General features: G+C 46.2%; 1 protein-coding gene across 1 annotated transcript in view; it reads left to right on the top strand.

Annotated features, from left to right (window-relative positions):
- The window catches only part of LOC137621022 (bromodomain-containing protein 8-like), a 192,191-nt gene that overhangs the window by 5,862 nt on the left and 162,131 nt on the right, over positions 1–24,198 (top strand). Inside the window, exon 2 of the mRNA XM_068351461.1 lies at positions 4,059–4,152. Coding sequence (XP_068207562.1) covers positions 4,059–4,152 — 94 coding nt within the window. The remainder of the gene's footprint in view (positions 1–4,058; positions 4,153–24,198) is intronic.

The following is a 24,198-nucleotide window of genomic DNA, read 5'->3' as shown; positions in this document are numbered from 1 at the left end:
AGGCAGCTGAGAGGTAGAGGAAGTCCAACCAGGACTCTCTCCTACATACGGCTCTTGCATCAAAGCCCTATAAAACTCCAGCACCTCAACAACCTCGCCCGTCCAAGACGACGAAACCGGCAGTGGCAGCAAAGGCAACGGTGTCGAAGCCCTTTCCTGTCAAAGACAAGAAAGGCAAAAAGTCCTCCAGGGGAGGGAAAAATTCTAGAGGGAGTGGCCGAGGCCGCAAACGCTAGGATTGGCAATCCCCCAGCATGTCCACCATTGGGGGAATACCTACAAAGTTGCACAATCAGGTGGCAGCAACTCGGGGCCGATTCCTGGACGATTTCCGTAATCAGTCAGGGATATCGCGTCCCATTCACAACACCTCTACCTCCCCTGACAGCGGATCCAGTGTCGTTGAGCTCTTTTGCCAGGGGATTGGCAAGGGGGCAAGCCCTACAGGCAGAAGTCGAGACCATGTTAAAGAAGGGCGCTCTCCAGGAGGTCGTCGACGGTTCCCCAGGCTTCTTCAGTCGACTTTTTCTTGTAAGGAAGGCGTCTGGAGGCTGGAGACCAATCATCGACCTCTCAGCTCTGAACAGGTTTGTCAAACAAACCTCGTTCAGCATGGAGATGGCGGACACGGTCAGACTTGCAGTGAGACCACAAGACTTCATGTGCACACTGGACCTGAAGGACGCGTACTTCCAGATCCCAGTCCATCCGTCTTCAAGGAAGTACTTGAGATTCAGCCTAGACAACAAGATCTACCAGTTCAAGGTGCTGTGTTTCGGTCTCTCCACAGCACCTCAGGTATTTACCCTGATTTCTTCGTGGGCACACAGGATCGGCATCCGTCTCCTCTGTTATCTGGACGACTGGCTGATCCTGGCAGACTCGGAGCCTTCTGGGACTTTGCCAAGATCTAGGGATCATGATAAATCTCGAGAAGTCTTCTCTGCTTCCAACTCGGCGACTGGTATATCTAGGCATGATCTTGGACACCAATCTCCACAAAGCCTTCCCATCAGACGACAGGATAGCAAGGCTGAGGAGAGTCGCAGATCCTTTCCTCAGAGGAGAAGAACTCCCAGCCTAATCGTGGTTACGTCTCCTCGGTCACCTTTCTTCCCTGGCCCGTCTAGTTCCAAACGGTCGCCTCAGGATGAGATCCCTGCAATGGCGACTCAAGTTCCGGTGGAATCAGGGACACGATTCCCCGGACGTCTTGGTCCCTATGGGTCCTGCGGAACGGAGGGACCTTCAGTGGTGGGTGACAGACGAGAACCTACGAAGAGGAGTGGATCTTCTCGTCCTCCCCCTGGATTTGATGCTGTTCTCGGACGCCTCAAAGAAAGAGTGGGGGGCCCATGTTCTGAACCACAGGACCTCAGGCCTGTGGTCAGAATAAGAAAAGTGCCTCCACATAAATCTGCTAGAAATGAAGGCCGTATTCCTGGCACTTCAACAGTTCCAACAGTACATGGCGGGTCACTCCGTGGTGGTGATGAGCGACAACACGTTAGTGGCTTATATCAACAAGCAGGGAGGTACCTTTTCAGAGCAGCTATCCCATCTGGCAGTAGAGATACTGAGATGGACCGAAGTCCACTCGATTCCACTATCAGCTCGTTTCATTCCAGGCAAGAGGAATGTGCTCGCCGACAGTTTGAGCAGCGCATTCCAGATAGTGAGTACCGAGTGGTCTTTGGATCGTCTAGTAGCCAACAAAGTCCTGACTTTGTGGGGTTTCCCGACTGTGGATCTGTTCGCGACAGCTTTGAATTTCAAGCTTCCGCTGTACTGCTCCCCAGGCCCGGATCCCAAGGCACTCTGGCAAGATGCCTTCCAACAACGGTGGGACAACATCGACGTATACGCCTTTCCCCCCGTTCTGTCTGATGAGGAGGGTACTCAACAAGACCAGAATATCAGTCAACCTTTCAATGACCTTGATAGCTCCGCTATGGCATCACGCAGAGTGGTTTCCAGACCTTCTGCAGCTCCTGACGGAACTCCCAAGAGAACTTCCTCCACGACACGAGCTACTCAAACAACCACACGCCAACATCTTTCACAAAGCTGTAGCTTCGCTGCGGCTTCACGTCTTGAGGCTATCCAGCATCTCCTCACAGAGAGAGGATTTTCGCAACAAGTTGCTGAAAGGATGTCTCGACACCTGCGAAAGTCATCCGCAGGGGTTTACCAGGCAAAGGGGAGAGTTTTCTGTGGTTGGTGTCGTGGAAGGGGTATCTCTCCACTTGATGCCACTATTCCAGCAATAGCGGAGTTTCTCGTGTATTTGCGGGAAGAAATGCGCCTTTCAGTCTCGGCAATGAAAGGCTATCGCTCAGCCTTAAGTCTTGCCTTCAGGCTCAAAGGAATGGACATTTCCTCTTCGCTGGAACTTTCTCTACTCATACGAAGTTATGAACTTACCTGCCCTCAGTCGGAAGTGAGACCACTTCCATGGAACGAGGTTCGAGTTCTCAGGTCTTTTTAAGAGACCTCCCTACGAACTATTACGCCAGGCTTCTGATCGCTACCTGACTTGGAAGACGATGTTCCTACTTGCTTTGGCCTCGGCCAAGCGAGTCGGCGAACTTCATGGTCTCTCGTATGACATCGCCCATTCAAGGGGATGGGGGGAGGTAACGTTCAGATTCGTCCCTGAGTTTGTTGCTAAGACTCAACATCCAGGATTGCCGGACCCTCGGTTCAACTCTTTCCGGATTTCGAGTCTTCGTTCTGTAACAGATGACCCAGACCATCTCCCACTGTGCCCAGTGAGGAGTCTGAGGGTCTATCTTAAGAGAGCAGCTGCAATTCGTTCTCGGGCGCAGGCATTGCTTGTTAGCACCGGAAGGACGAAGAGGTGGGTCACTAAGAATACTATCTCAGCGTGGATTCGCTGGGTTATCCATCATTCCCTGAATCCCGACCCTCCTCCGTCACGTCGCCTTAGAGCACACGATGTCAGGGGCATTGCTACGTCCCTGGCCTTCAAGAAGAACTACTGTACTCAGTGACGCAGGTTTGGAAGCGTCAGACGACCTTCACAGCCCACTACCTGCAAGACGTGACCAACAGGAGGCTCGATATGTTTTCTATCAGCCCTGTGGTGGCTGCACAACAGCTGGTTTAAACCTCAGGCTCCTTAATGGACAAGTAGCAGAGGGTTGAGGGCATTGTTACCCGGTTTTAGTCTGCATGAATGAAAAGGTATGCCTGGCCCTTATTCTTTTCTTCATTCTCCCCTCTCTTAGGGAAAGCAGCATCCTGGGTTCTCTGCACAGCTGACCTCAAACCACTGCAGGTAAACCATGTTTCCTTGTGTTCCTAGTATTAAGATAATACGGTCACGTCCCCATACCCTTACGAAGTGGTATTGGGAACGTCCTATCCTAGAATTCCATCTAAAGGACTTCAGGTCAACTTCCTAGGACGAGTCACACTTCATTCCTTCACACACAAGCTTACGTAGGCCGCGGTCCTTGCAGAGCAAGGCACTTGCGAGGTGCAGGGACTCCTTATCTTTGAGTAATGACACACTCAGATACTGAGTCCCCGGGCAAAAGCCAAAAGCCAGTAATGGCTGGGACTTACCACCCTTCCTAAGGGTTGAGTCACCCATATTAAATAGCGTGGTTTGTATTTCAGATACGGAACAAATGACAAATTCGTAGATAATTTGTACCTTTCCTAACTATACAAACCTTAGCTATTTAATCAAACTTGCCCGCCAGCCCTGTCCCCCGGGAAGTCCTACCTCTTAAGCAAAGTGAGCTAATCACTGGTGTATGAGGGGGGAGGGGTCCCTACCCCCTCGCTAACTAGCGGTGAGGTAGTAAACCCTCGTTAAAATTCTAATGGCTCGTCATTTCAGCTACACCGAAAGTAATACCCATATTAAATAGCTAAGATTTGTATAGTTAGGAAAAATATAAATTACTGTATCTACGAATTTGTCATGTTTGGTTCTAGATGAACGATAATCTGAAAAACACCTGCTTTACTGCCAGGAATTTTCACTACATCTTTCTGTAATACGAATTTTTGATGTTTTTTTACAGGTCTTAAATTAAAGCAGTATCAGGTGGATACATGGACTACCCGAGAACAACTATGTCTTGCATCAGCCGTGCTGAGGAGTGGAGACCAAAACTGGTATGTAATTAGAAGGATTGATATTCATATCAAGAGTAATTTATGTAGTTTGTTTACATGAGCAAATTTAACTTACTTTTCATACTTCTTTGTATGTTTGTGGATATACAGTAATTCCCATTTTATTTTGACATGAATACAAACCTGTGTTCTTTACATAGGAGATAGATAACAGTGCAGGCTGCAACACAGCTATTTAAACGTTTAGCAAGGTGTTAACAACCATACTGGTTGTTACCAGTGGGTAGAGGTGAAGCACAGCCCCTACTCACTCGCTACAACCCCACTTTGATTTAAGCTGTGGTTGAGAGTTGACGTTCTCTTTCAAGTTCCCGGAACTAACTTGCTTGGAAGCTCTACTATCGTATTTGACAGCCTATGACACTTTTTTCCCAAAATTTTGGCTGAGAAAATCTCCCTGCGCCTTATACATCGTAGGTAAAGTTTGAGACCTACTGTAGGCTTAGGCTTATCTAACCCAGCTTACGGTAGGTACTTTTACCTGCACTAAACACCTTGTATCCTTATTTTATTTTTATTGCTGGCATTACAGTAATGTATTATTGCCGATCCTTTAAAAATGAATATGTTAAAATGAAAGCAATATAAACAAATGCTGTGACTTTCGTTTATAAACATTAGCTGACAAAATGTAAACATCAAGTTATGGTTGCGTTCTCAGCGATCTTTTAACTTTCTATTTCCTTAGCCATTCGATAATTTTAATGGCATCGTTAATAACGGTAGTAATCAAATTTAGATTATGATATTTATTTTCCATTAAAAATCCACACAGATTTGAATTATCCTCACTCTCTCCAATCAAGCACCATCTTCAATGTCACATCATACTGTCATTAGCGGTACTTTGTTATTGTTGACTAAACACAAACAAAATGGCTTTTCTCTTATGAGACGTGTAGAAATTTTTAAGGACATGGCAAGTAAAATATTTGTAATAACATCTTTACTGAAAGCTGATAGTATTGTTAGATATCCCTTGGATGTGTAAATGCGTTTGTTTGTTCTTTATGATCGGCAATGAAACATAAACAAAAGATTTCCTGTTCTAGGGAACATTTATTAGGAAAAACTTGCTATAGAATTGCTCGTTTCAATTATTTTTAATTACTAAGGATAAAGTGAGTAAAATAAAATTAATAATATTATTATTTCATAATTAATACTAGTCAAGATATCTGTTGCTGCTAAAGTTAACTTATACACAAATGTGTAAATGCGTTCGTTTGTTCGTTGTGATGAAAAAAAGCAATGCTTTTGGTTTTATGCTGCGTGTTTAGCAAAAACATGATATAAAATGGTCTATGTAATTTATTTTGGATTTTTAAATATACAACAAAAACTAGCCTATGCACTAATGGTCGCCTTATGCATGGAAATATACGATGTTTGTGTTCTACAATGTAAAGCTAGACTATTTTCAACAGTATATGCTTAAATACACTAAAAACTGTTTCCATGAATCTGACCTGCTGAAATGAGGGTGCGTCTTATAGGCCGTCAAATACGTTAATTCTTTTTCAGGTGTGAGTGAGTTTTGAGGATTGCTGACTTGCGGTTTTGTCTTGGCATACTGGGTGACTTGCATCATGTTTATGTCGGCTATGGAGACGGATCCTCACCAGCATTGCCCTTAATTCAGAGGACACTACTGCATAAAGGCTGCTCCATGCAATGAGTGTTGAGAGTGGCCATCCTCCCAGTAGGAGAGGTATGGCAGATGGAGGAAGATGTCTAAAAGGGATTCTTTGTTTCAGAATCATTTTTGAGGTCTAAGAAATCCCAACGACTTCTTCCTTCTCTTGGTATTTACCCCTCTGCCTCTTCTCATTCAGCCTCCTCTGGTAGTTGAGTGAGTATGAGCAATGGCCTTTTACCTTTTGGGCAACCCTCTGGTCAGGAAGGTTGTCTGCATCCCAAGATACTTTGTGTCTACTGTGACCTTCCTTGGAACTTTTAGGTCCTCCGTCGAAGGATAGGCTACTGGAGGCATTCGTGGAGCTCAGCAGGACAGTGTTTCCGTTCCTGCTGGGGTTAGCTTCGGCACTTCACCCTCTAGAGCCGGCAGGAGGGAGTCCCTTCTATTAGTCTCTTGCCCTCCTCTTCTAGAACTTCGTTGTGAAAAAATTAATACTATCGTTAGGAAAAATACTTATTTTTTATTTTTTCATTACATACGAGTTCTCCGTTATATATATTTTTGGTCCTAACATTTGTCTAACGAAATTCTTTTTTGCAGCACGCCCTACTCCCTGTAGGGTTTGGAGAGGCAACTAGAATTTGAGTCAAGCCGTGGCACAAGTAAAATAATTGGAAGGGTACTGCATTATCCTGCACCTTTATATGTTGCTAGTCAGCTTGGTAAAAACTTGTATTGTAAATATTTCTGCCCTGCTACATGAGTCACTTCCCAAAACTTGTAATTGACGTCAATGTTTTCTGAAAGTGACCAGTGACCTACCAAGATTTTAGAAAAACATTTTAAAGGGTGTCTTAACATTAGTGGTTCACAGGAGCTATTGAAATGCCATTTGTTCCGTAACTGAAATACAAACCATGCTATTTAATATGGGTTATTACTTCGGCGTAGCTGAAATGACAAGCCATTAGAGTTTTAACGAGGGTTTACTACCCCACCGCTAGTTAGCGGGGGGTAGGGAGAGGTAGCTTGCTACCCCCCCCCTGCCCCCCCCCCCACACACACACACACACACACACACACACACACACACACACACACACACACCTGTGAATACTTCACTTTGCTTTTGGCTCGGGTGATGAACAGACGTGTCTGCTCTCACCCTCGCTTTGACTGCCATTAATCTGTTTTGCTTTTTCTTTTTCTACAGAGTGTGTGAAGTTGGCCTCTATCAATATGCGTACGTGTCCTGGTTTACCTGACTGCCCCTGTGGGACCTTTATGTCGGCGGTCGACACAGATCCTCACACCTTGTGTCCTCATTGTAGGGGCCAACGGTGTGAAAAGGGTAATATATGCGGTGAGTGTAGGGAGTGGTCTACCTCCCAGTGGGAGAGGTTTGCCCGGCTCCGGAAGAAGAAGTCCAAAAGGGATATTTCTCCTCCAAAGGCTTCTTTGAAGAGAGAAAATCCCAAGGCCTCTTCTTCCGAAGCTCCCACTCGATCGGTCTCTTCCGAGAGGCCGTCGAGGGGGAGCGTAGACCTTTGTTCTGTTGACTGATCCCGGGGTGCGGGAGAGGTAGTTGCCTCCCATAGCGAGGCAGCTGCCCCTCCTCCCTCGGAGGAGGATATTGATTTCACTGTACATAATCATGATTTGTTACAAGCTTTGGTCGTCCTAGGGGCTTCAGGGTTCGCCCTCCAAGGAAGCCTTGTTTGATATGATCAAGCTGGGAACAGCTGTTAAGCAATCGCCGGCGATAACAGACGTAGATCCTCTGTCTATCGTCGACGTTGTTATAACGGAGGCCTCCGGTGTGTCGGATCAAACTGCTCCTGTTGTTGCTGAGGTAGCTGAAGGCTCTGATTCCCCCTCTGAAAATCTTTCGAGGGTGGAACTTAGTCCCACGGTCTCTCCTGCTGGTGACTCTCCCCCTCGGGGGAGTTCACTTACAGAGACTCCTCTGCGGAGGCCTTATGAAGGTCAGCTTACTGATCCCACGGCCCCTAGAGGGCGTATAAGGCGGAAGGCTCATCCTCCCCTTCGCCGTAGAGGACTTCCTTCTCCTCACAAGGGAGTTAGGAGGCGCCTTTTCGGCTCGTCGTCCCTGCAGTCCTCTGCGGAGGAGACTCATCGTTCACCGATCCTGCCAGCTACCACCTTAGACCTCTCTAAAGATCGTTCGTGATCTCCTTCGGTGGAAGGTCGTCCTTCGGGACCCCCTGACCTGTCACCCTCCAGACCTGCTGTCCTGCCGTCACCCTTCAAGGTTGCTGATCCTGTCATTGCACAGGCACCGGTCCCTTCAGGGCACAAGGGTCTCTAGCGCAAGACTGTGCCTCAGTCCCTTAAGCGCCAGGCACCCCCTGCACGCCATCTTGCTGCTGTTCCTGATTTAGTGCCATTGCACTCTACTGCGCGCGTTCGCGCTCCTGCTCCTGTTCTTACGCGCCAGGGTCCCTGTGCGCGCCCACGATCTCCTGCGCCCCAGCGCCCACATGCAGTTCCTGCTATAGCGTGCCAGCGCTCTCCTGCGCACACGCGCTCACCTGCGTGCCAGCGCTCTCCTGCAGTTCCTGCCACAGCGCTCAAGCGCTCTCCTATTCGTCAGCGCTCTCCAGTGCCTCAGCGCACTTCTGGAGTTAAGCGCGCAGCTGCAGTTCCTGACACAGCGAGCAGCGCACACCTGCGCGCCCGATTCCTGTTGCGCGGCCTGCGCTCCCATCGCAGCATCGCACACCAGTGCGCCCGAATCCTGTTGCGCGGCCATCGCAGCAGCACACGCCTGTGCGCCCGCGATCTCCTGCGCGCCCAGCGCGCCCTCGTTCTCCTCAGGGGGCAGTTCCTGCAACACCTGCGCAATGTTCTCCTGCGCGCCAGCGCGCAAGTTCACCTTTGTGCTCTCACAAGGCTGCGCAATCGCGCCCTCGACCCGTGCTTCCAGACCCGCGCGCTCCACGCCCACGCGCTAGGAACATTTCTCCTGCGCACGCGCGCCAAATAGTCTCACCCGCACGGGCTCTTCAGCAGGTTCCTGCGCGCCCGTGCACGCGTGAGCAGAAGGTTGCTCACGCTCCAGCTCCCATCCAGCCTTCAACCCCACCCCACGTTCCAGCTCCTGCGCCCCGCACGCCCTCGCCATCACCACGCAAAATTCCTGTCTCGCACGATCCTTCCGCGCGCGATCCAGGGCAGGGCTCATCGTGCGATCCCACACGCGACTTCATGGGGCTTCAGGCGGACAGGTCATCGTCTCTTTCCCCCCCTCGCAAGCGCAGAACAGTGCGCTCGCCGGAGGAGGGGATGTTCCCGGACAGGTGTAAGGACTCTCTTTCAGCTTCGTTTCAGGCGAACCTCCTCCTAGGGAGTGTCTGACAGCGCGACCAATGGGGGAAACTCCGCCTCTCCCTGAGAAGTCTTCTCGCACGGGGTTGGAGAAGAGCCTGCATTCATCGTTGCTAGAGTCCTGTATCCCTCCCAGGAGGGAGCCGAAGGACTCGAAGACTTTGCCTAAGTCTTCTGCAAGGATCAGACAGGAACTGCCTAGACCTTCGGAGAATGTCCACGAGTCCCCCCAGGAAGAGCCACTGGGGACGGGAGACTTTGCTGCTAGCCCTTCGGGAGGAGAGCATCAAGAGTCAGAACATGCGTTCTGGCAAGTTTTGACCCTCATGAGAAATCTCAACTGGTTTCCGGACCCTGAGATTCCTCCTCGTGAGGGTAAGGACACGGTCTTGGACCAAGTCTACGGCACCCAGAAGCCCTCTAGGGCCAGTGCAGCTTTGCCCTGGTCACAACGGATGAAGAGTTCCAGAGACAAGGTCGAAGGCCAGCTTTCTGAGCTTGCCTCCTCCAACAGATACAGCGCCGGTAACAAGCTCCTCCCTCCTCCTCGAGTCCACCAGAGGAGGTATTTCGAGATCTTAGAGGAGACTTGTTTGGGTCTTCCCATTCACCATTCTGTGGAAGAACTCACTGGGGGAGTCCCTCTAGAGAGACTCTCCAACCGGCAGGTTTCGTAATCTGCTACTGAGATCCTAAGCCAGGAGAAGGTGGCGAAGTGTGCCATGCAGGCAACTTCGTGGCTTGACATCTGGCTGGGGTCTCTGGGCATCCTGGTGCGGTCTGAGGACCTGTCCAAAGAAAGCACCAGCAAGGCACTGGAGACATTCTTACTCTCAGGCACGCGGACCATCGAGTTTCTGGCCCACCAAGTCTCGAGCTTGTGGGCCAATACGATCCTGAAACGTCGAGACGCAGTTGCCAAGAGATTTCACCAGAAGGTCCCCAGTTCCGACGTTAGCAGGCTCAGACACTCTTCCGTACTCGGTAAGAGTTTGTTCGAGCCTAAGGACGTGGAGGTAGCTGCTGAGAGGTGGAGGAAGTCCAACCAGGATTCCCTCCTCCATAGGGCCCTGACATCGAGGCCCTACAAACCTCCAGCAACTCAACAGCCCCGTCCAGCTAAGAATACGAAGAAAACAACAGCGGCAAAGCCAAAGGTGTCTAAGCCCTTTCCCGTCAAGGACAGGAAGGGCAGGATGTCCTCCAGGGGAGGTGAAAATCCTAGAGGGAGCGGCCGAGCCCGTAAATGCTAGGATTGGCAGTCCCCCTGCATGTCCACGAGTGGGGGGATGCCTACAAAGTTGCGCGATAAGGTGGCAGCAACTCGAGGCAGATACCTGGACGATTTCCGTGATCAGTCAGGGATATCGCGTCCCATTCACATCATCTCTACCTCCCCTGACAGCGAAGCCAGTGTCATTGGGCTCCCTTACCATGGGTTCAGTAAGGGGGCAAGCCCTCCGGGCAGAAGACCATGTTGAAGAAGGACGCTCTCCAAAAGGTGGCAGACGGGTCCCCAGGCTTCTACAGTCGACTCTTTCTTGTAAAGAAGGCGTCTGGAGGCTGGAGACTAGTCATCGACCTCTCGACCCTGAACGGGATTGTCAAACAGACTCCGATCAGCATGGAGACAGCAGACACGGTCAGACTTGCAGTGAGACTGCAAGACTTCATGTGTACACTGGACCTGATGGACGCGTACTTCCAGATCCCAGTCCATCCGTCTTCCAGGAAGTACTTGAGATTTTGCCTAGACAACAAGATCTACCAGTTCAAGGTGCTGTGCTTTGGTCTCTCCACAGCTCCTCAAGTGTTCACCAGAGTGTTCACCCTGATATCATCTTGGGCTCACAGGATCGGTATCCGTCTCCTTCGTTACCTGGACAACTGGCTGATCCTAGCAGACTCGAAGGCAACCCTTCTTCGCCACCGAGACAGGCTTCTCGAACTTTGCCAAGATCTAGGGATCATAGTAAATCTCGAGAAGTCTTCTCTGCTTCCAACTCAGTGACTGGTATATCTAGGCATGATCTTGGACACCAATCTCCACAAAGCCTTCCCATCAGACGACAGGATAGCAAGGCTGAGGAGGGTCGCAGATCCTTTCCTCAGAGGAGAAGAACTCCCAGCCCAATCGTGGTTACGTCTCCTCGGTTACCTTTCTTCCCTGGCCTGTCTAGTTCCAAACGGTCGCCTCAGAATGAGATCTCTCCAGTGGCGACTCAAGTCTCGGTGGAATCAGGGACACGATTCCTCGGACTCTCTGATCCCTATGGGTCCCGCGGAACAGACGGACCTTCAGTGGTGGTTGGCAGACGAGAATCTACGAAAGGGAGTGGATCTTCTCGTCCTTCCCCCGGATTTGATGTTGCTTTCGGACGCATCAAAGATAGGGGGGGGGCCCACGTTCTGAACCACAGGACCTCAGGCCTGTGGTCAGAATCAGAAAAGTACCTCCACATAAACCTGCTAGAAATGAAGGCCGTATTCCTGGCACTTCAGAAGTTCCATCAGGTCCTGGCGGGCCACTCTGTGGTGGTGATGAGCGACAACACCACAGTAGTGGCTTATATCAACAAGCAGGGAGGTACCTTCTCAGAACAGCTATCCCATCTTGCAGTAGAGATACTGAGATGGTCCGAAGTCCACTCGGTCACACTTTCGGCTCGCTTCATTCCAGGCAAGAGGAATGTGCTGGCTGACAGTCTGAGCAGAGCGACTCAGATAGTGAGTACCGAATGGTCTTTGGATCCCCAGTCCCGGACCCTAAGGCTCTCTGGCAAGATGCCTTCCAACAACGGTGGGACAACATCGATGTTTACGCCTTTCCCCCGTTCTGTCTGATGAGGATGGTGCTCAACAAGACCAGAATATCGGTCAATCTATCGATGACCCTGATAGCTCCGCTATGGCATCACGCAGAGTGGTTTCCGAACCTTCTGCAACTCCTGACGGAGCTCCCAAGAGAACTCCCTCCACGTCACGAGCTACTCAAACAACCGCACGCCAACATCTTCTACAAAGCCGTAGCTTCGCTTTGACTTTACGCCTGGAGACTATCCAGCACCTCCTCGCTGAGAGAGGATTTTCGCAGCAAGTTGCGAATAGGATGTCTGGACACCTGCGCAAGTCATCTGCAGGGGTCTACCAGGCGAAGTGGCGGGTTTTCTGTGGTTGGTGTTGTGGAAGGGGTATCTCTCCACTCGATGCCACTATTCCAGCAATAGCGGAGTTCTTCGTGTATTTGCGGGAAGAAATGCGCCTTTCAGTCTCGGCGGTGAAAGGCTATCGCTCAGCCTTAAGTCTAACCTTCAGGCTCAAAGGAGTGGACTTTTCTTCCTCGCTGGAACTTTCTCTACTCATACGGAGTTATGAACTTACCTGCCCTCAGTCGGAAGTGAGACCTCCTCCATGGAACGTGGTTTGAGTTCTCAGGTCTCTGAAGAGACCTCCCAACGAACCTTTACGCCAGGCTTCAGATCTCCACCTTACTTGGAAGACGGTGTTCCTGCTAGCTTTGGCTTCGGCCAAACGAGTCAGCGAACTTCATGGTCTCTCATACGACATCGCTCATTCAAGGGGATGGGGGGAGGTAACGTTCAGGTTCGTCCCTGAGTTTGTTGCCAAGACTAAGAATCCGGGAGTGCCTGACCCTCGGTTCGACTCTTTCCAGGTTTCGAGTCTTCGTTCTCTAACAGATGACCCAGACCATCTACTGTGCCCAGTAAGGAGTCCGAGGTTGTATCTTAAAAGAACAGCTGCAGTTCGTCCCCAAATGCAAGCCTTGTTTGTGAGCACTGGGAAAACGAAGAGGAGGGTTACTAGGAATACCATCTCAACCTGGATTCGCAAGGTAATACACCTAGCCTTGAATCCTGACCCTCCTCCGTCACGTCGCTCTAGAGCACATGATGTCAGGGGCATAGGTACGTCCCTGGCCTTCAAGAAGAACTATTCAGTGACGCAGGTCCTGGAAGCTGGGGTGTGGAAGCGTCAGACGACCTTCACAGCCCACTACCTGCAAGACTTGACACACAGGAGACTCGATAAGTTCTCTATCGGCCCTGTGGTGGCTGCACAACAGCTGGTCTAACCTTAGGCTCCTTAATGGACAGGTAGCAGAAGGTTGAGGGCATTGTTACCTGGTTTTAGTCTGCCTGAATGAAAAGGTTTGTCTGGCCCTTATTCTTTTCTTCATCCTCTCCTCCCTTGGAGAAAGCAGCATCCTGGGTTCTCTGCACAGCTGACCTCAAACCACTGCAGGTAAACCATGCTTCCTTGTGTTCCTAGTATTAAGGTTAATACTGTCACGTCCCCATACCTGACGAGGTGGTATTGGGAGAGTCCTAGCCTAAAATTCCATCTGAAGAACTTCAGGTCAACTTCCTAGGACGAGTCACGCTCTTCACCTTCACACACAGCTTATATAGTCCACAGCAGTTGCACAGCAATGCTAGCGAGGTGCAGGGACTCCGTATTGCCTGAGTACTTACACACTCAAATATGGAGTCCCCAGGCAAAGCCAGTATGGCAGGGACTTACCACCCTTCTTAAGGGGTGAGTCACCCATATTAAATAGCGTGGTTTGTATTTCAGTTACGGAACAAATGACAAATTCGTAGATAATTTATTTTTCCTAACTACTTTATACAAACCTTAGCTATTTAATCAAACTTGCCCGCCAGCCCTGTCCCCTGTGAAGTCCTACCTCTAAGCAAAGTGAAGTATTCACAGGTGTGTGTGAGGGGGGGGTTAGCAAGCTACCCCTCCTTACCCCCCCCCCCCCCCCCCGCTAACTAGCGGTGGGGTAGTAAACCCTCGTAAAAACTCTAATGGCTCGTCATTTCAGCTATGCCGAAGTAATAACCCATATTAAATAGCTAAGGTTTGTATAGTTAGGAAATATACAAATTATCTACGAATTTGTCATATCTGGTCATAGGCACAGGAAGTGAATTCAGATGTTAGGAGGAGAGTGACTGTGTTCAAGTTTAGTCTGAACGGTTCCAGAATCATCAAAACCCCTTTTAAGAATGAGAGATTTGGGGCTCTGCTGTTGTTGACAGAAAATTGTCGATGACACAGAACCTTATCACAGTGCAGGTTTACAATTGGAGATTTTCAGACATTGCTATTGTGGGCCCACGGTGATCTGCACGGCATCGTATGCGGCCATACTGTTCAGAATTTAGGAACGTTCAAGTGACTTTGCAGCCTGATGGTGGACAGGAGATTGATGAGGACTGTATTGATTTAGGGAAAATTATTGCAGTACAGTATTTTCCAGTTATATGTTCTGTATAGATGGTTCATTAGATAGTAAGTGTTCAAGTTTATTACTGGTCATTACAGATGTCATAAAATCATAGTGTTGCGGGGTTCTCCTTTAAGCTTATTTCTGTAGTAATGTTTCTTTTGTTTTGGAGGCTGACTTTGTTGAGAATCCTAATATTTCTAAGTCTTTCAATTCCTCAGGTTCTGCAGTCATGGTTTTGTTAGGATTTTAAAGTTCCGTTTTGTAACTGTAGTGATATATCTTGTATGTAGTAATTTTAAATATGTAACTTCCCTGGTAGTTACATATATATAGCTTAAATCTCGTATTTCGACGCGGCACGACAAAATTCAAATTCGTGGCGATCGCCGCCATGACAGTAGGTGGTCATACATGAGCGCCATCACTCATAGGTTATCAGAACCATTCCCAACATTCTTCAGAAATTCTCTGTCGTAGATCAAGTCAACACCTCGGGAATTCGCTTCGTGGATACAGTATATTACTTTATTCTACAATTTGGTGAAGTACTTTTTGTCTGATTATTGTTAATAGCTTTCGCTGCCTTTCAACTATCGAAGATATTGTATAGGATAGTTTTTTGCTGGTCCAACTTGGACAGTTTAATTGAACTTGATTTTCAAGCAAAGATGTCCAGACCCAGTAATGGCTCTTCTGTTGTTAAACTTTGGGTGTTGGGCTAGACCAGCTTTCGAGGTGCTCTTATTTCCCGCACTGTAATTAGCAGGGAGCATGTATGTATTTGTTTTCGTTCCTTGTTCGTACATTGAGGGATCAAAGATTTTTTCCCCCTACATTATTAATGAACAACTCTTGAAATTATAATGGAAGGAAGACATTTTCTACATTAAACATTTTGATGTCACTATTTTGTAACGTAACTCTTAGCAGAGCGGAATGTGATTACCTTGAAGGAATTCAGACTATTCTGTCCGCCATGGTGATGACGTCACAATCCTGTGACGTAATCTGCTTAGTATGACTTGCATTATGTGAATTATTTACTTTTCTTGCAAGAAATTTTTAAAATATTAGCTTACTAAGCAGAAGTATGTTTATAATGTAGGGAAATATATTATTTTCAAGTACAGATGCTCCCCTACTTACGAACATTCGAGTTACGAACAACGGTACATACGAACACAAATTGAAGGAAGTCCAAACATGTTCGTAAACATCCGTAGATTTCATTTCAAGTTAAATTCTCTCTCTCTCTCTCTCTCTCTCTCTCTCTCTCTCTCTCTCTCTCTCTCTCTCTCTCTCTCTCTCTCTCTCTCTCTCTCCGTATTTTGATTTTTAATGCAGTTAAATCTTCATATTTCTTTGAAAATTATTAAAAAAAAATTTTATATCCGTATTCGATGTTTCAATTAAGGGAATAGTAACGGATCGGAAGAAAACCACTTGATTTGCCTCTCGCCTTCCGTCAGAAGAAATATAACGTCATCAGACTTTTGGCATTTTTTTTTTATTTATTAACATATTAGAAATATCTTCAAGATGAATATTACATCAGCGCCAATATGTTACAGAAAATCAGTTTCCCTACAGTTCTTATTATTAGGTATCATGCGAAATCGTTGTAGCTCTTTCTGTGTGTGTGTGTGCTCGCTCTGTCAATCGCATATGGGTAGTTAATTCTAAAGCTTCATACAGTATTCAATTTTTCGTTCAATATTAAGCCTTCATATTTCATTAGACATTATTGTGTTTAATTATGGTTTATTAAAGCACGTTCATATTTTTTTTCAATTTCTTGAGCATTTCAATAATCAACAATTACTTTTGATTTACTTTTGGTTGGGAGATCAGCTGATCTCAAGGTGACGCTGCAGTATTACGATTATGCGCACGCATAGTACGAATAACACTGATTTATATAATTTTCTTGATATTCGAAATCTCTTCATAGTGAATATTACAACAACGCTAATATATTATAGGGTATCACATTTTCCATACAGTTCGTTGATAGACCTTATTATTAGTTATAAACGGAATACGCAACCCCCCCTCTCTCTCTCTCTCTCTCTCTCTCTCTCTCTCTCTCTCTCTCTCTCTCTCTCTCTCTCTCTCTCTCTCTCTCTCTCTCTCTCTCTCTCTCTGTCTCCGTATTTTGATTTTTAATGCAGTTGTCTTCATATTTCTTTGAAAAATATTAAAAAATTCTTTATATCCTTATTCGATGTTTCGATTATGGGAATAGTAACGGATCGGAAGAAAATCACTTGCTTTGCCTCTCGCCTTCCGCCAGAAGAAATATAACATCAGACTTTTTTTTTTCTTAACTTTACGGTAAGTTGTACTAATCTCATAACTAATGATACAGACCACTAAAACACTTGATATCGTTACTCGGTGTTTCGATTATGGGAATGCTGTAATAAGATTACTTGGCAACATAATGAAAGAAAATCATTCGGTTTGTCAGCGCTCTTCCGCCAAATACATGACGTCACAAGATACGTGACGTATACTCTACAAAGAATGATTCCGTCGGTCAAAATTAAAATAAAACAATTCAGTAAACTAACCTTTTGCATTTTATTTAACAATAGCAAAACAACCATGAAGCAGTTAAATGCACAGTACTGTTACATACAGTAAATACAGTACGGTACAAGTCAGCTGATTTGATAAGCGTGAAAAGGTAAACGTTACAGTACAGTACATAATGCAAATGGCCGCTTGTTTACGTAAGTTTCTAGCAAAAAAAATTGGGTAATGGAACAATAAAATATCTTTCAGTACATTTATTTAAAAAGGAATTAATGTACAGTACTGTACTAAATGTACAGTACACTATATTTACTACGATTTTACTTAAAAGTCAGCTGATTCAGAAATGCAGTGCATATGTATGGCCGATTTTTTGTGCAAGTTTCCATTATGTAGTGTGCAGTACAGGATAATAAAACAACATACTGTACTGAACTTTACAGTATTATACAGACTACTGTAATATGATAAAGTAAAATATTTGTAACAACCTATTTTATATGAAATGGGGCTATTTGTTGACTTCTACTGCTGAAAATCGTAGACATCTGAGTTAGGTTACGCTTACTCCAGACCAAAATTTAGCACTAACGACTTACGAACAATACGACTTACGAACAGACTCTCGGTCCCTATTGTGTTCGTAAGCTGGGGACTGTCTGTATATATTTGTCCTATTAGTATATTTCCCTTAGTCAATTTTCAATTTAGAGTTTTTCTCGAGCGTACAGTCATTTTACGCTCGTAGTATTACTAAGGGAGATGTCAGATATTAAACGATCGTTTTTGTTTCACAATATTTGTATCGTTATTAAATATTTCGCTTTTGAGAATACTAATATTATTCATATATCCTGTTGTATTTTCATTCTGGCCCTTGGCTAAAGAGAATAATTCTCTTGCAACGGACAGGTCTATTATGATCTAATGTGAAATAGTTTAAAGTGCTAGTGTTCAATGGCACATATAATGACGCAATGCAGTCATTCTACGATACGTAATCTTGACAATCGTTTTTTGTTTTCACAATTATTTGTATTGTATCGTTATTTTATATTTCAATTTTGAGAATACTAATATTAATCCTATATTCTATTGTATTTTCTTTCTAGCCCTTGACGAAAGAGTATAATCTCTCGCAACGGAAAGGTCTATTAAGATCTAATGTGAAATAATTAAAAGTGCTAGTGTTCAATGTCAGTGCAGTGGAGGGTGCGTCCGTTCGTGTCCGTCATAATCCCAGCCCGGGACCTCTTCCATGCTCCCCAACCCCTGGAAGAAGGAATGTCGAAAGGCCAAAGGATATGTCAGACCTTGATTAGCGAACGGACGTCCCCTCGAGCGATCATGTTGACGATCCCCAGATCGCTCCCCCTCGCCACAGGAAAGGCGAGGTTAAAATGTCTGCGACTTCGTTGGACGACACAAAACCGCCAAATTCACACAAGAGACGTATGTTTCCTAATAAACCATCCTGCAGTGCGGACGAAGTCGACGTGTCAGCACCGAAACAGTCACGTAAGACGCATAGTTCGTCGGAGGTGAAAGGTGCTCAGTTTATGTCTGTACACGCTTCTTCCCCTCCCCCAGTTTGGGAAATGTCACAAGGACTTTCCCCTGGTGTCCACCCTAATACTGTTGACGATCCCTCACAACAATCGATACAGATCGGGATCAAGGCGCGCTGGAAGTATCGACAGTTGTCATTACCTCACAGCGATCAGTACATCGTTCAGTTAGCACACACGGCGCTCATCATGTATCTGATTTTTCTGAATTAAAGAAGTCGATTTCGTCTCTGTTGGACGCTTACGATTCTCGGGCAGAAAAAATCGCGTCTAAAAGAATCTAAGGACAGCAATAGACCAAGAAAACGGTAATCCGATATTATCGGACAGCGTATTTCTCCGATACTCAGCAACGCTCGCAGTGATCAGCTCGCGTTGCGGCAAACGACAAAGTGGACGCACAGCTCACGGCATTCTGAACAGTCACAGCAAAGTGGACGCATGCCAGAAGCTCACGGCAAAGTGGACGCACGGCAACCTTGGACGCATGCGTCAGTCTGTACATATGCTGGACGCATGCAGTCAGGTTTTGTCTCCACGTCACTATAGGCAAGCAATTGTCTCGCCTTCGCGATCTGCGGAACGCATGACTATCGCTCAGGCGAGACTCATGCGACACGCTGTTCGCTCACGGCAATCTGGACGCATGCAGCAGTCTGAAACTCACGGCAAAGTGGACGCATGCGGCAGTCTAGACATATGCTGGACGCATGCAGTCAGGTTTTGTCCCACGTCACTATAGACAAAGACAAACAGTTATCTCTTCTTTGCGATTGACTGGACGCGATACTAACGCTTCCTCACGGTTCGCGGCAGACTCACGGCATTCGGAACGCATGCATTATTCTGATTCCTCTCATGGAAACATACAAGTCTCAATCTGGACCCATGATGGACTCATATAGTCGGGACTTGTCCTCGCAACAGGATAGACAAGTTTTTTATCTCTCCTTCGCGATTTTCTGAACGTGCAATTAATGCTCCCTCGCGTCACGCTGTTGACATACAACATGCTGGACGCACGCGATCAAGATTTTCCCTCGCATGGGTTTACAGATGTTGATGCTTCCTTACAGAATGATGATCTTATGCTGGAAGCACTGGAACCTGTCCCTCCCTCGAGACTTACAGTACATAAACATGATGCTTCTTCGCAACTGGACGATATCCTTCATGAGATTTCTTCAGGATAAGGTAAATTATTTTTTGAAAGATAATAACCGACAGGATTACGCGGTTTTGTCTCCTACTCATTCTAATCAGGGAATCGATGTTCCATTAGCCGAATTGGAAGACAAATCTCAAGATTCATTACAGACACCTGATTTAGAAAAAAAAAAAAAAAAACTTGACAGTGTTAACATCTCAGTATCCAGAAGATTTTTTCTCAACCTTTTCTTCAGAGCCCGGCCTCTCAGTTTTTGAAGGGCAGACCCCGAAAACATCCTCCTTCAAGAATATGGTCCTGGCTAGATCAGTTAAGAGAGTTTTCTCAACCCTCAACCAATGGACGTCTAAGAGAAAGGATCTAGGGAAGGCCTCCTTTTTCTTTTCCTCAAACTCGACTGGCTTCCAGATCTAGTTTGCAGTATTCGTCTGGGGGAAGTTCTTGGTTTGGGAGTTCCTGCCCCCGGGTGATGTCCTCCCAGGGAGACTTCTCCAGACTTGCTGACTCCTCACTCAGGTCAACCATGAGCAGATCGAAGTTTATGTGGTCCAATTTTGAAATGGACCATCGGCTGAAGGAAACTTTTAGACGATAGAAGTCTTCAGCCTTACGGACTGGACTCTCGGAACTCTCGCAGAACGAGGCTCAGATGCATCTGATTGCCTGTCTGGATAAGGCCGGGTGGGATGGCCCCATCGAACTTTCTGCCCTTTTTCACGGCAGGAGTTCTTAAAAAGAGGACTATGTGTTGTTCCTTATCTTTAGGTTTGTCCCTTGTTCGGAGATTAACAGGCTGCGCAAGATTTTTTCTCTAGGACTACTAAATAAGTCCCCCCAGCTAGCTTTTTAGCAAGGATACAAAAGAAGGCTCTTCCCACTCGTCAGCTCTTTCGTGGGAGAGCCCCTTCAAGGGCAACTCAGAGGATTGCAACTGGAGGTCAAACTCGCAGATTCTCAAGAAAACAAACCGAATCAAAAAGTGAGACGTGTTATGCCTCCCATGTCGTCGATACCCTTAGAGTTGACAACAGTCCACTCAGGAAACAAAGCAGCAGCTCTTTTAAGAAAAAGTGAGCTTTATGCTGTCGAAATCAGTCATAGAAATGTATAGGACACCTCCTCGGAGGGGTTTTTACAACATACTTTTCCTAGTTCCGAAAAGCTCGGGGGGGGGGGGGGGGGGTGAAAACCTGTTCTGGGCGTCAGTTCATTGTACAAGTACGTTTTTTACCCGGGTGATGTCCAACGTGGCTCCCTGGCTCTCATAAAGGGAGTAAGGATTTTCTTTGTACCTGGACGACTGACCACTCAGAGCAGAATCAAAAGTAAAGTGTCTGGAGGCTCTTCAAAGGATAATGCCTTTAACGCAACAGTTAGGTCTCATGGTAACCTGGCCAAATCTTAACTAACACCCTCTCAGAATTTCATTTTTCTGGGGATGATAATCGGTTCAGATCATGCTCAAGGCACTCCGGAAATGTCGCAAGGACTTTCCCCTGGTGGTCACCCGGCTACGGTTGACGATCCCTCGCAGCAATCAGCACATGGTTTAGTTCGCGCACACGGCGCGCTTCAAATATCTGGTCTGTCTGAACTAGAGAGGTCGATTTCGTCCCTGTTTGACGCATACGATTCTCGACAGGGATCTGTGGATAGAGTCTCAGAGGAAATGACACATAAATATCAAAGAGCTAGTGACCGTTCACCAAGCCCTGATTACTCACTTCATAGAAGGGGAGAAAAACGTCAAGACGGATTTGCTCAGCAGAAGAAGGCAAGTTCTTACTGCAGAATGGACCCTATATCACGAGGTGTGCACCAACCTTTGGATGTTGTGGGGTTAACACTTGATAGACCTCTTCACCTCACAAATGACATAAAGGTTGCCGGTATTTTGCTCTCCAGTACCAGACCAGGAAGCAGTCGCAGCGGACGCTTTTCTTCTGAACTGGGAAGGTCTAAACGTGTACGCTTTTCCTCCATTCAAGATCCTGGACAGAGTCCTGAAAAGATTCAAGGATTTGCCTAATGTCCGCATGACCTTGATAGCTCCTTTTTGGCCCATGAGACATTGGGTTGCGGAGATGATTGAGTGGCTGGTAGCTACCCCCAGATCATTACCACTATTAGGGTTTACTATTCCGAGTGGGACATATTTAGAGTGTGGTACAGGAATAATAGACTTTCCTCTACCAATACCTCTATAGCCAATATAGCAGAGTTTTCTGTTGTATCTGCGTACAAGAGAGGAGCTAGCTGTGCCTTTCATCAAGGGTTACCGCAGCATACTAACATCCGTCTTTCGTAACCGACACATTGGCGTGTCAGGTAACAAGGATCTCTCAGATCTCATTAGATCTTTTGAGACGACTAAGAGGAAGGACAATCCAACCTCCTCGTGGAACCTGGATATAGTCCTGGCCTTTTTAACCTCAAGTAGGTTTGTATAGTTGGACAAGGCGTCTTGAAAGTATCTTACCAAGAAGACTTTATCTAATTTCATTGGCTACAGTCAAAAGATTAGGAGAGTTAAAAGCCATCAGCAAGAAGATAGGCTTTAATGGAGACAATGCAATTTGCTCCCTTCAGCTAGGCTTTCTTTTCAAAGACGAGACAGACAGCCTCTGATGCTCAGTTAAAAAGCCCTCTTTGCCTTTATCAAAGAATACCCTGGCTTTTTTCATCAACAATTTAATAAGGGAAACTCTCCAGGATTGTGAGTAAGAAGTTTTCCCTATCCTTAAGGTAAAACCACACGAGGTTAGAGCTGTAGCAGTTTCTATGACTTACAAACACAATAAAATGAAGTCAATTTTGGAGCCTACTTTCTGACAAAGTAAATCAATCTTCACAGACTGCTATCTCAAAGATGTCCAGACCCAGTATGAGGATTGCTGTTCCTTGGGTCCGTACGTTATCTCCGGCTTCGTAGTTAGAGAAGGGTCTACTGCCTCTTCCCGATAACTTGATATATACTCTTGCCTTTTCTCTTGTACTTGTGTTCACAGGTTGTCTGTGAGGTTGTCGCAGCCTTCCGTCAGTCTGGGGTGCAAGTCAAGTTAGTTTTAATGTGTTCACAGGTTGTCTGTGAAGGTTGTCGCAGCCTTCCGTCAATCTGGGATGCAAATCAAATTAGTTTTAATGTGTTCACATGTTGTCTGTGAAGGTTGTCGCACCCTTCCGTCAGTCTGGGATGCAACTCAAGCTAGTTATAAAAAAAAAAAAAAATTTAGGTGGTCAGAATCAGTATCCTTTGCTATTCCAGGGTTGCAAGGGTGGTGGTCTAGCCACTCTAAGTTCGAGGACCTTGTGGCAGCCCCAAGAGACTTTTACAGCCCCCTGAGTAGATCGCGGAGTCTCTTAAGGAATGTAGGCGAAATGAGGCAGTATCATTGTGAAGCCAGCTTCCTTATCAGGTTAGAACCAGATTGTTGGTACTACTATTTGTAGTTATTAATAATTATACGAATTCCCAATGGGATGAGGTTTTCAACCCACCACCAATGGTGTGAATCAGCTATATATATGTAACTACCAGGGAAGTTACATATTTAAAAATGGTATTTTTATTATAAAATAAATTTTTAAATATACTTACCTGGTAGTTACATATATAAAGGGCCCTCCGTCCTCCTCCTCCTGAAAACAGAGACATAGAATTTCTGAAGAATGTAGGGGATGGTTCTGATAACCTACGAGTGATGGCGCTCATGTATGACCACCTACTGTCATGGCGGCGATCGCCACGAATTTGAATTTTCTGTCGTGCCGCGTCGAAACGCGAGATTTAAGCTATATATATGTAACTACCAGGTAAGTACTGTATATTTAAAAATTTATTTTATAATAAAAATACCGTTTTTCTCTTGCTTGTACAATGTGCAGTAAGACTATTCTGAAGTGGTCATTTCTTTTGTTTATCTTGTTTGTTTTGTTAGGCTTGAGTGTAAAGGGATGCTAATTTTGCCTTTAATTGATTATTTTGATTGACAAAACAATGTTAATGTATTCCTAACAGTTTTTTTGTTTCATTTACAAATAAATATTTTTTAGTTTTTATGAAAACCGAAATTCATTCCAGTTCCTTACATCACTGTTTCCCTTTTTCAGCCACTGTTTTTTAATCTTTCAAATAAGTCATTTATCATGATTTTTTCCTCCCACACTGTGTCCTGGTGTCAGATTTAAAAAAAAATTATAATATTCCCTTTCACGTAATGTTCTTATATTTTTACTTATAATCAGCAAGCTAAAGGCAAGAGAAGCAAGGGGGGGGGGGTGAGAGTCAGGTGGCAGAGATGGCAGTGTCACAGGGCCAAACTCTGTACAATTAGTGTCCTCTGCTCGAGTTACGTCCTTGCCCCATTCACCAGCTCTCCTCCTCCCCTGATTTGACCCCCTTGAGATTGGTGAAAGATATAGCCTTTTAGGCAGAAATCCAGTCCATGTTAGAAGGGCTTTCTTCAAGAGGTTCTCGTTGGGTCCCCAGGCTTTTACAGGTGACTCT

The sequence above is a fragment of the Palaemon carinicauda genome, chromosome 27, assembly GCF_036898095.1.
Source record: "Palaemon carinicauda isolate YSFRI2023 chromosome 27, ASM3689809v2, whole genome shotgun sequence".
In the NCBI taxonomy this organism is placed as follows: Eukaryota; Metazoa; Arthropoda; class Malacostraca; order Decapoda; family Palaemonidae; genus Palaemon; species Palaemon carinicauda.
Note: the sequence above shows the minus strand (reverse complement) of the source record. Positions and strands in the feature narration are given on the sequence as shown.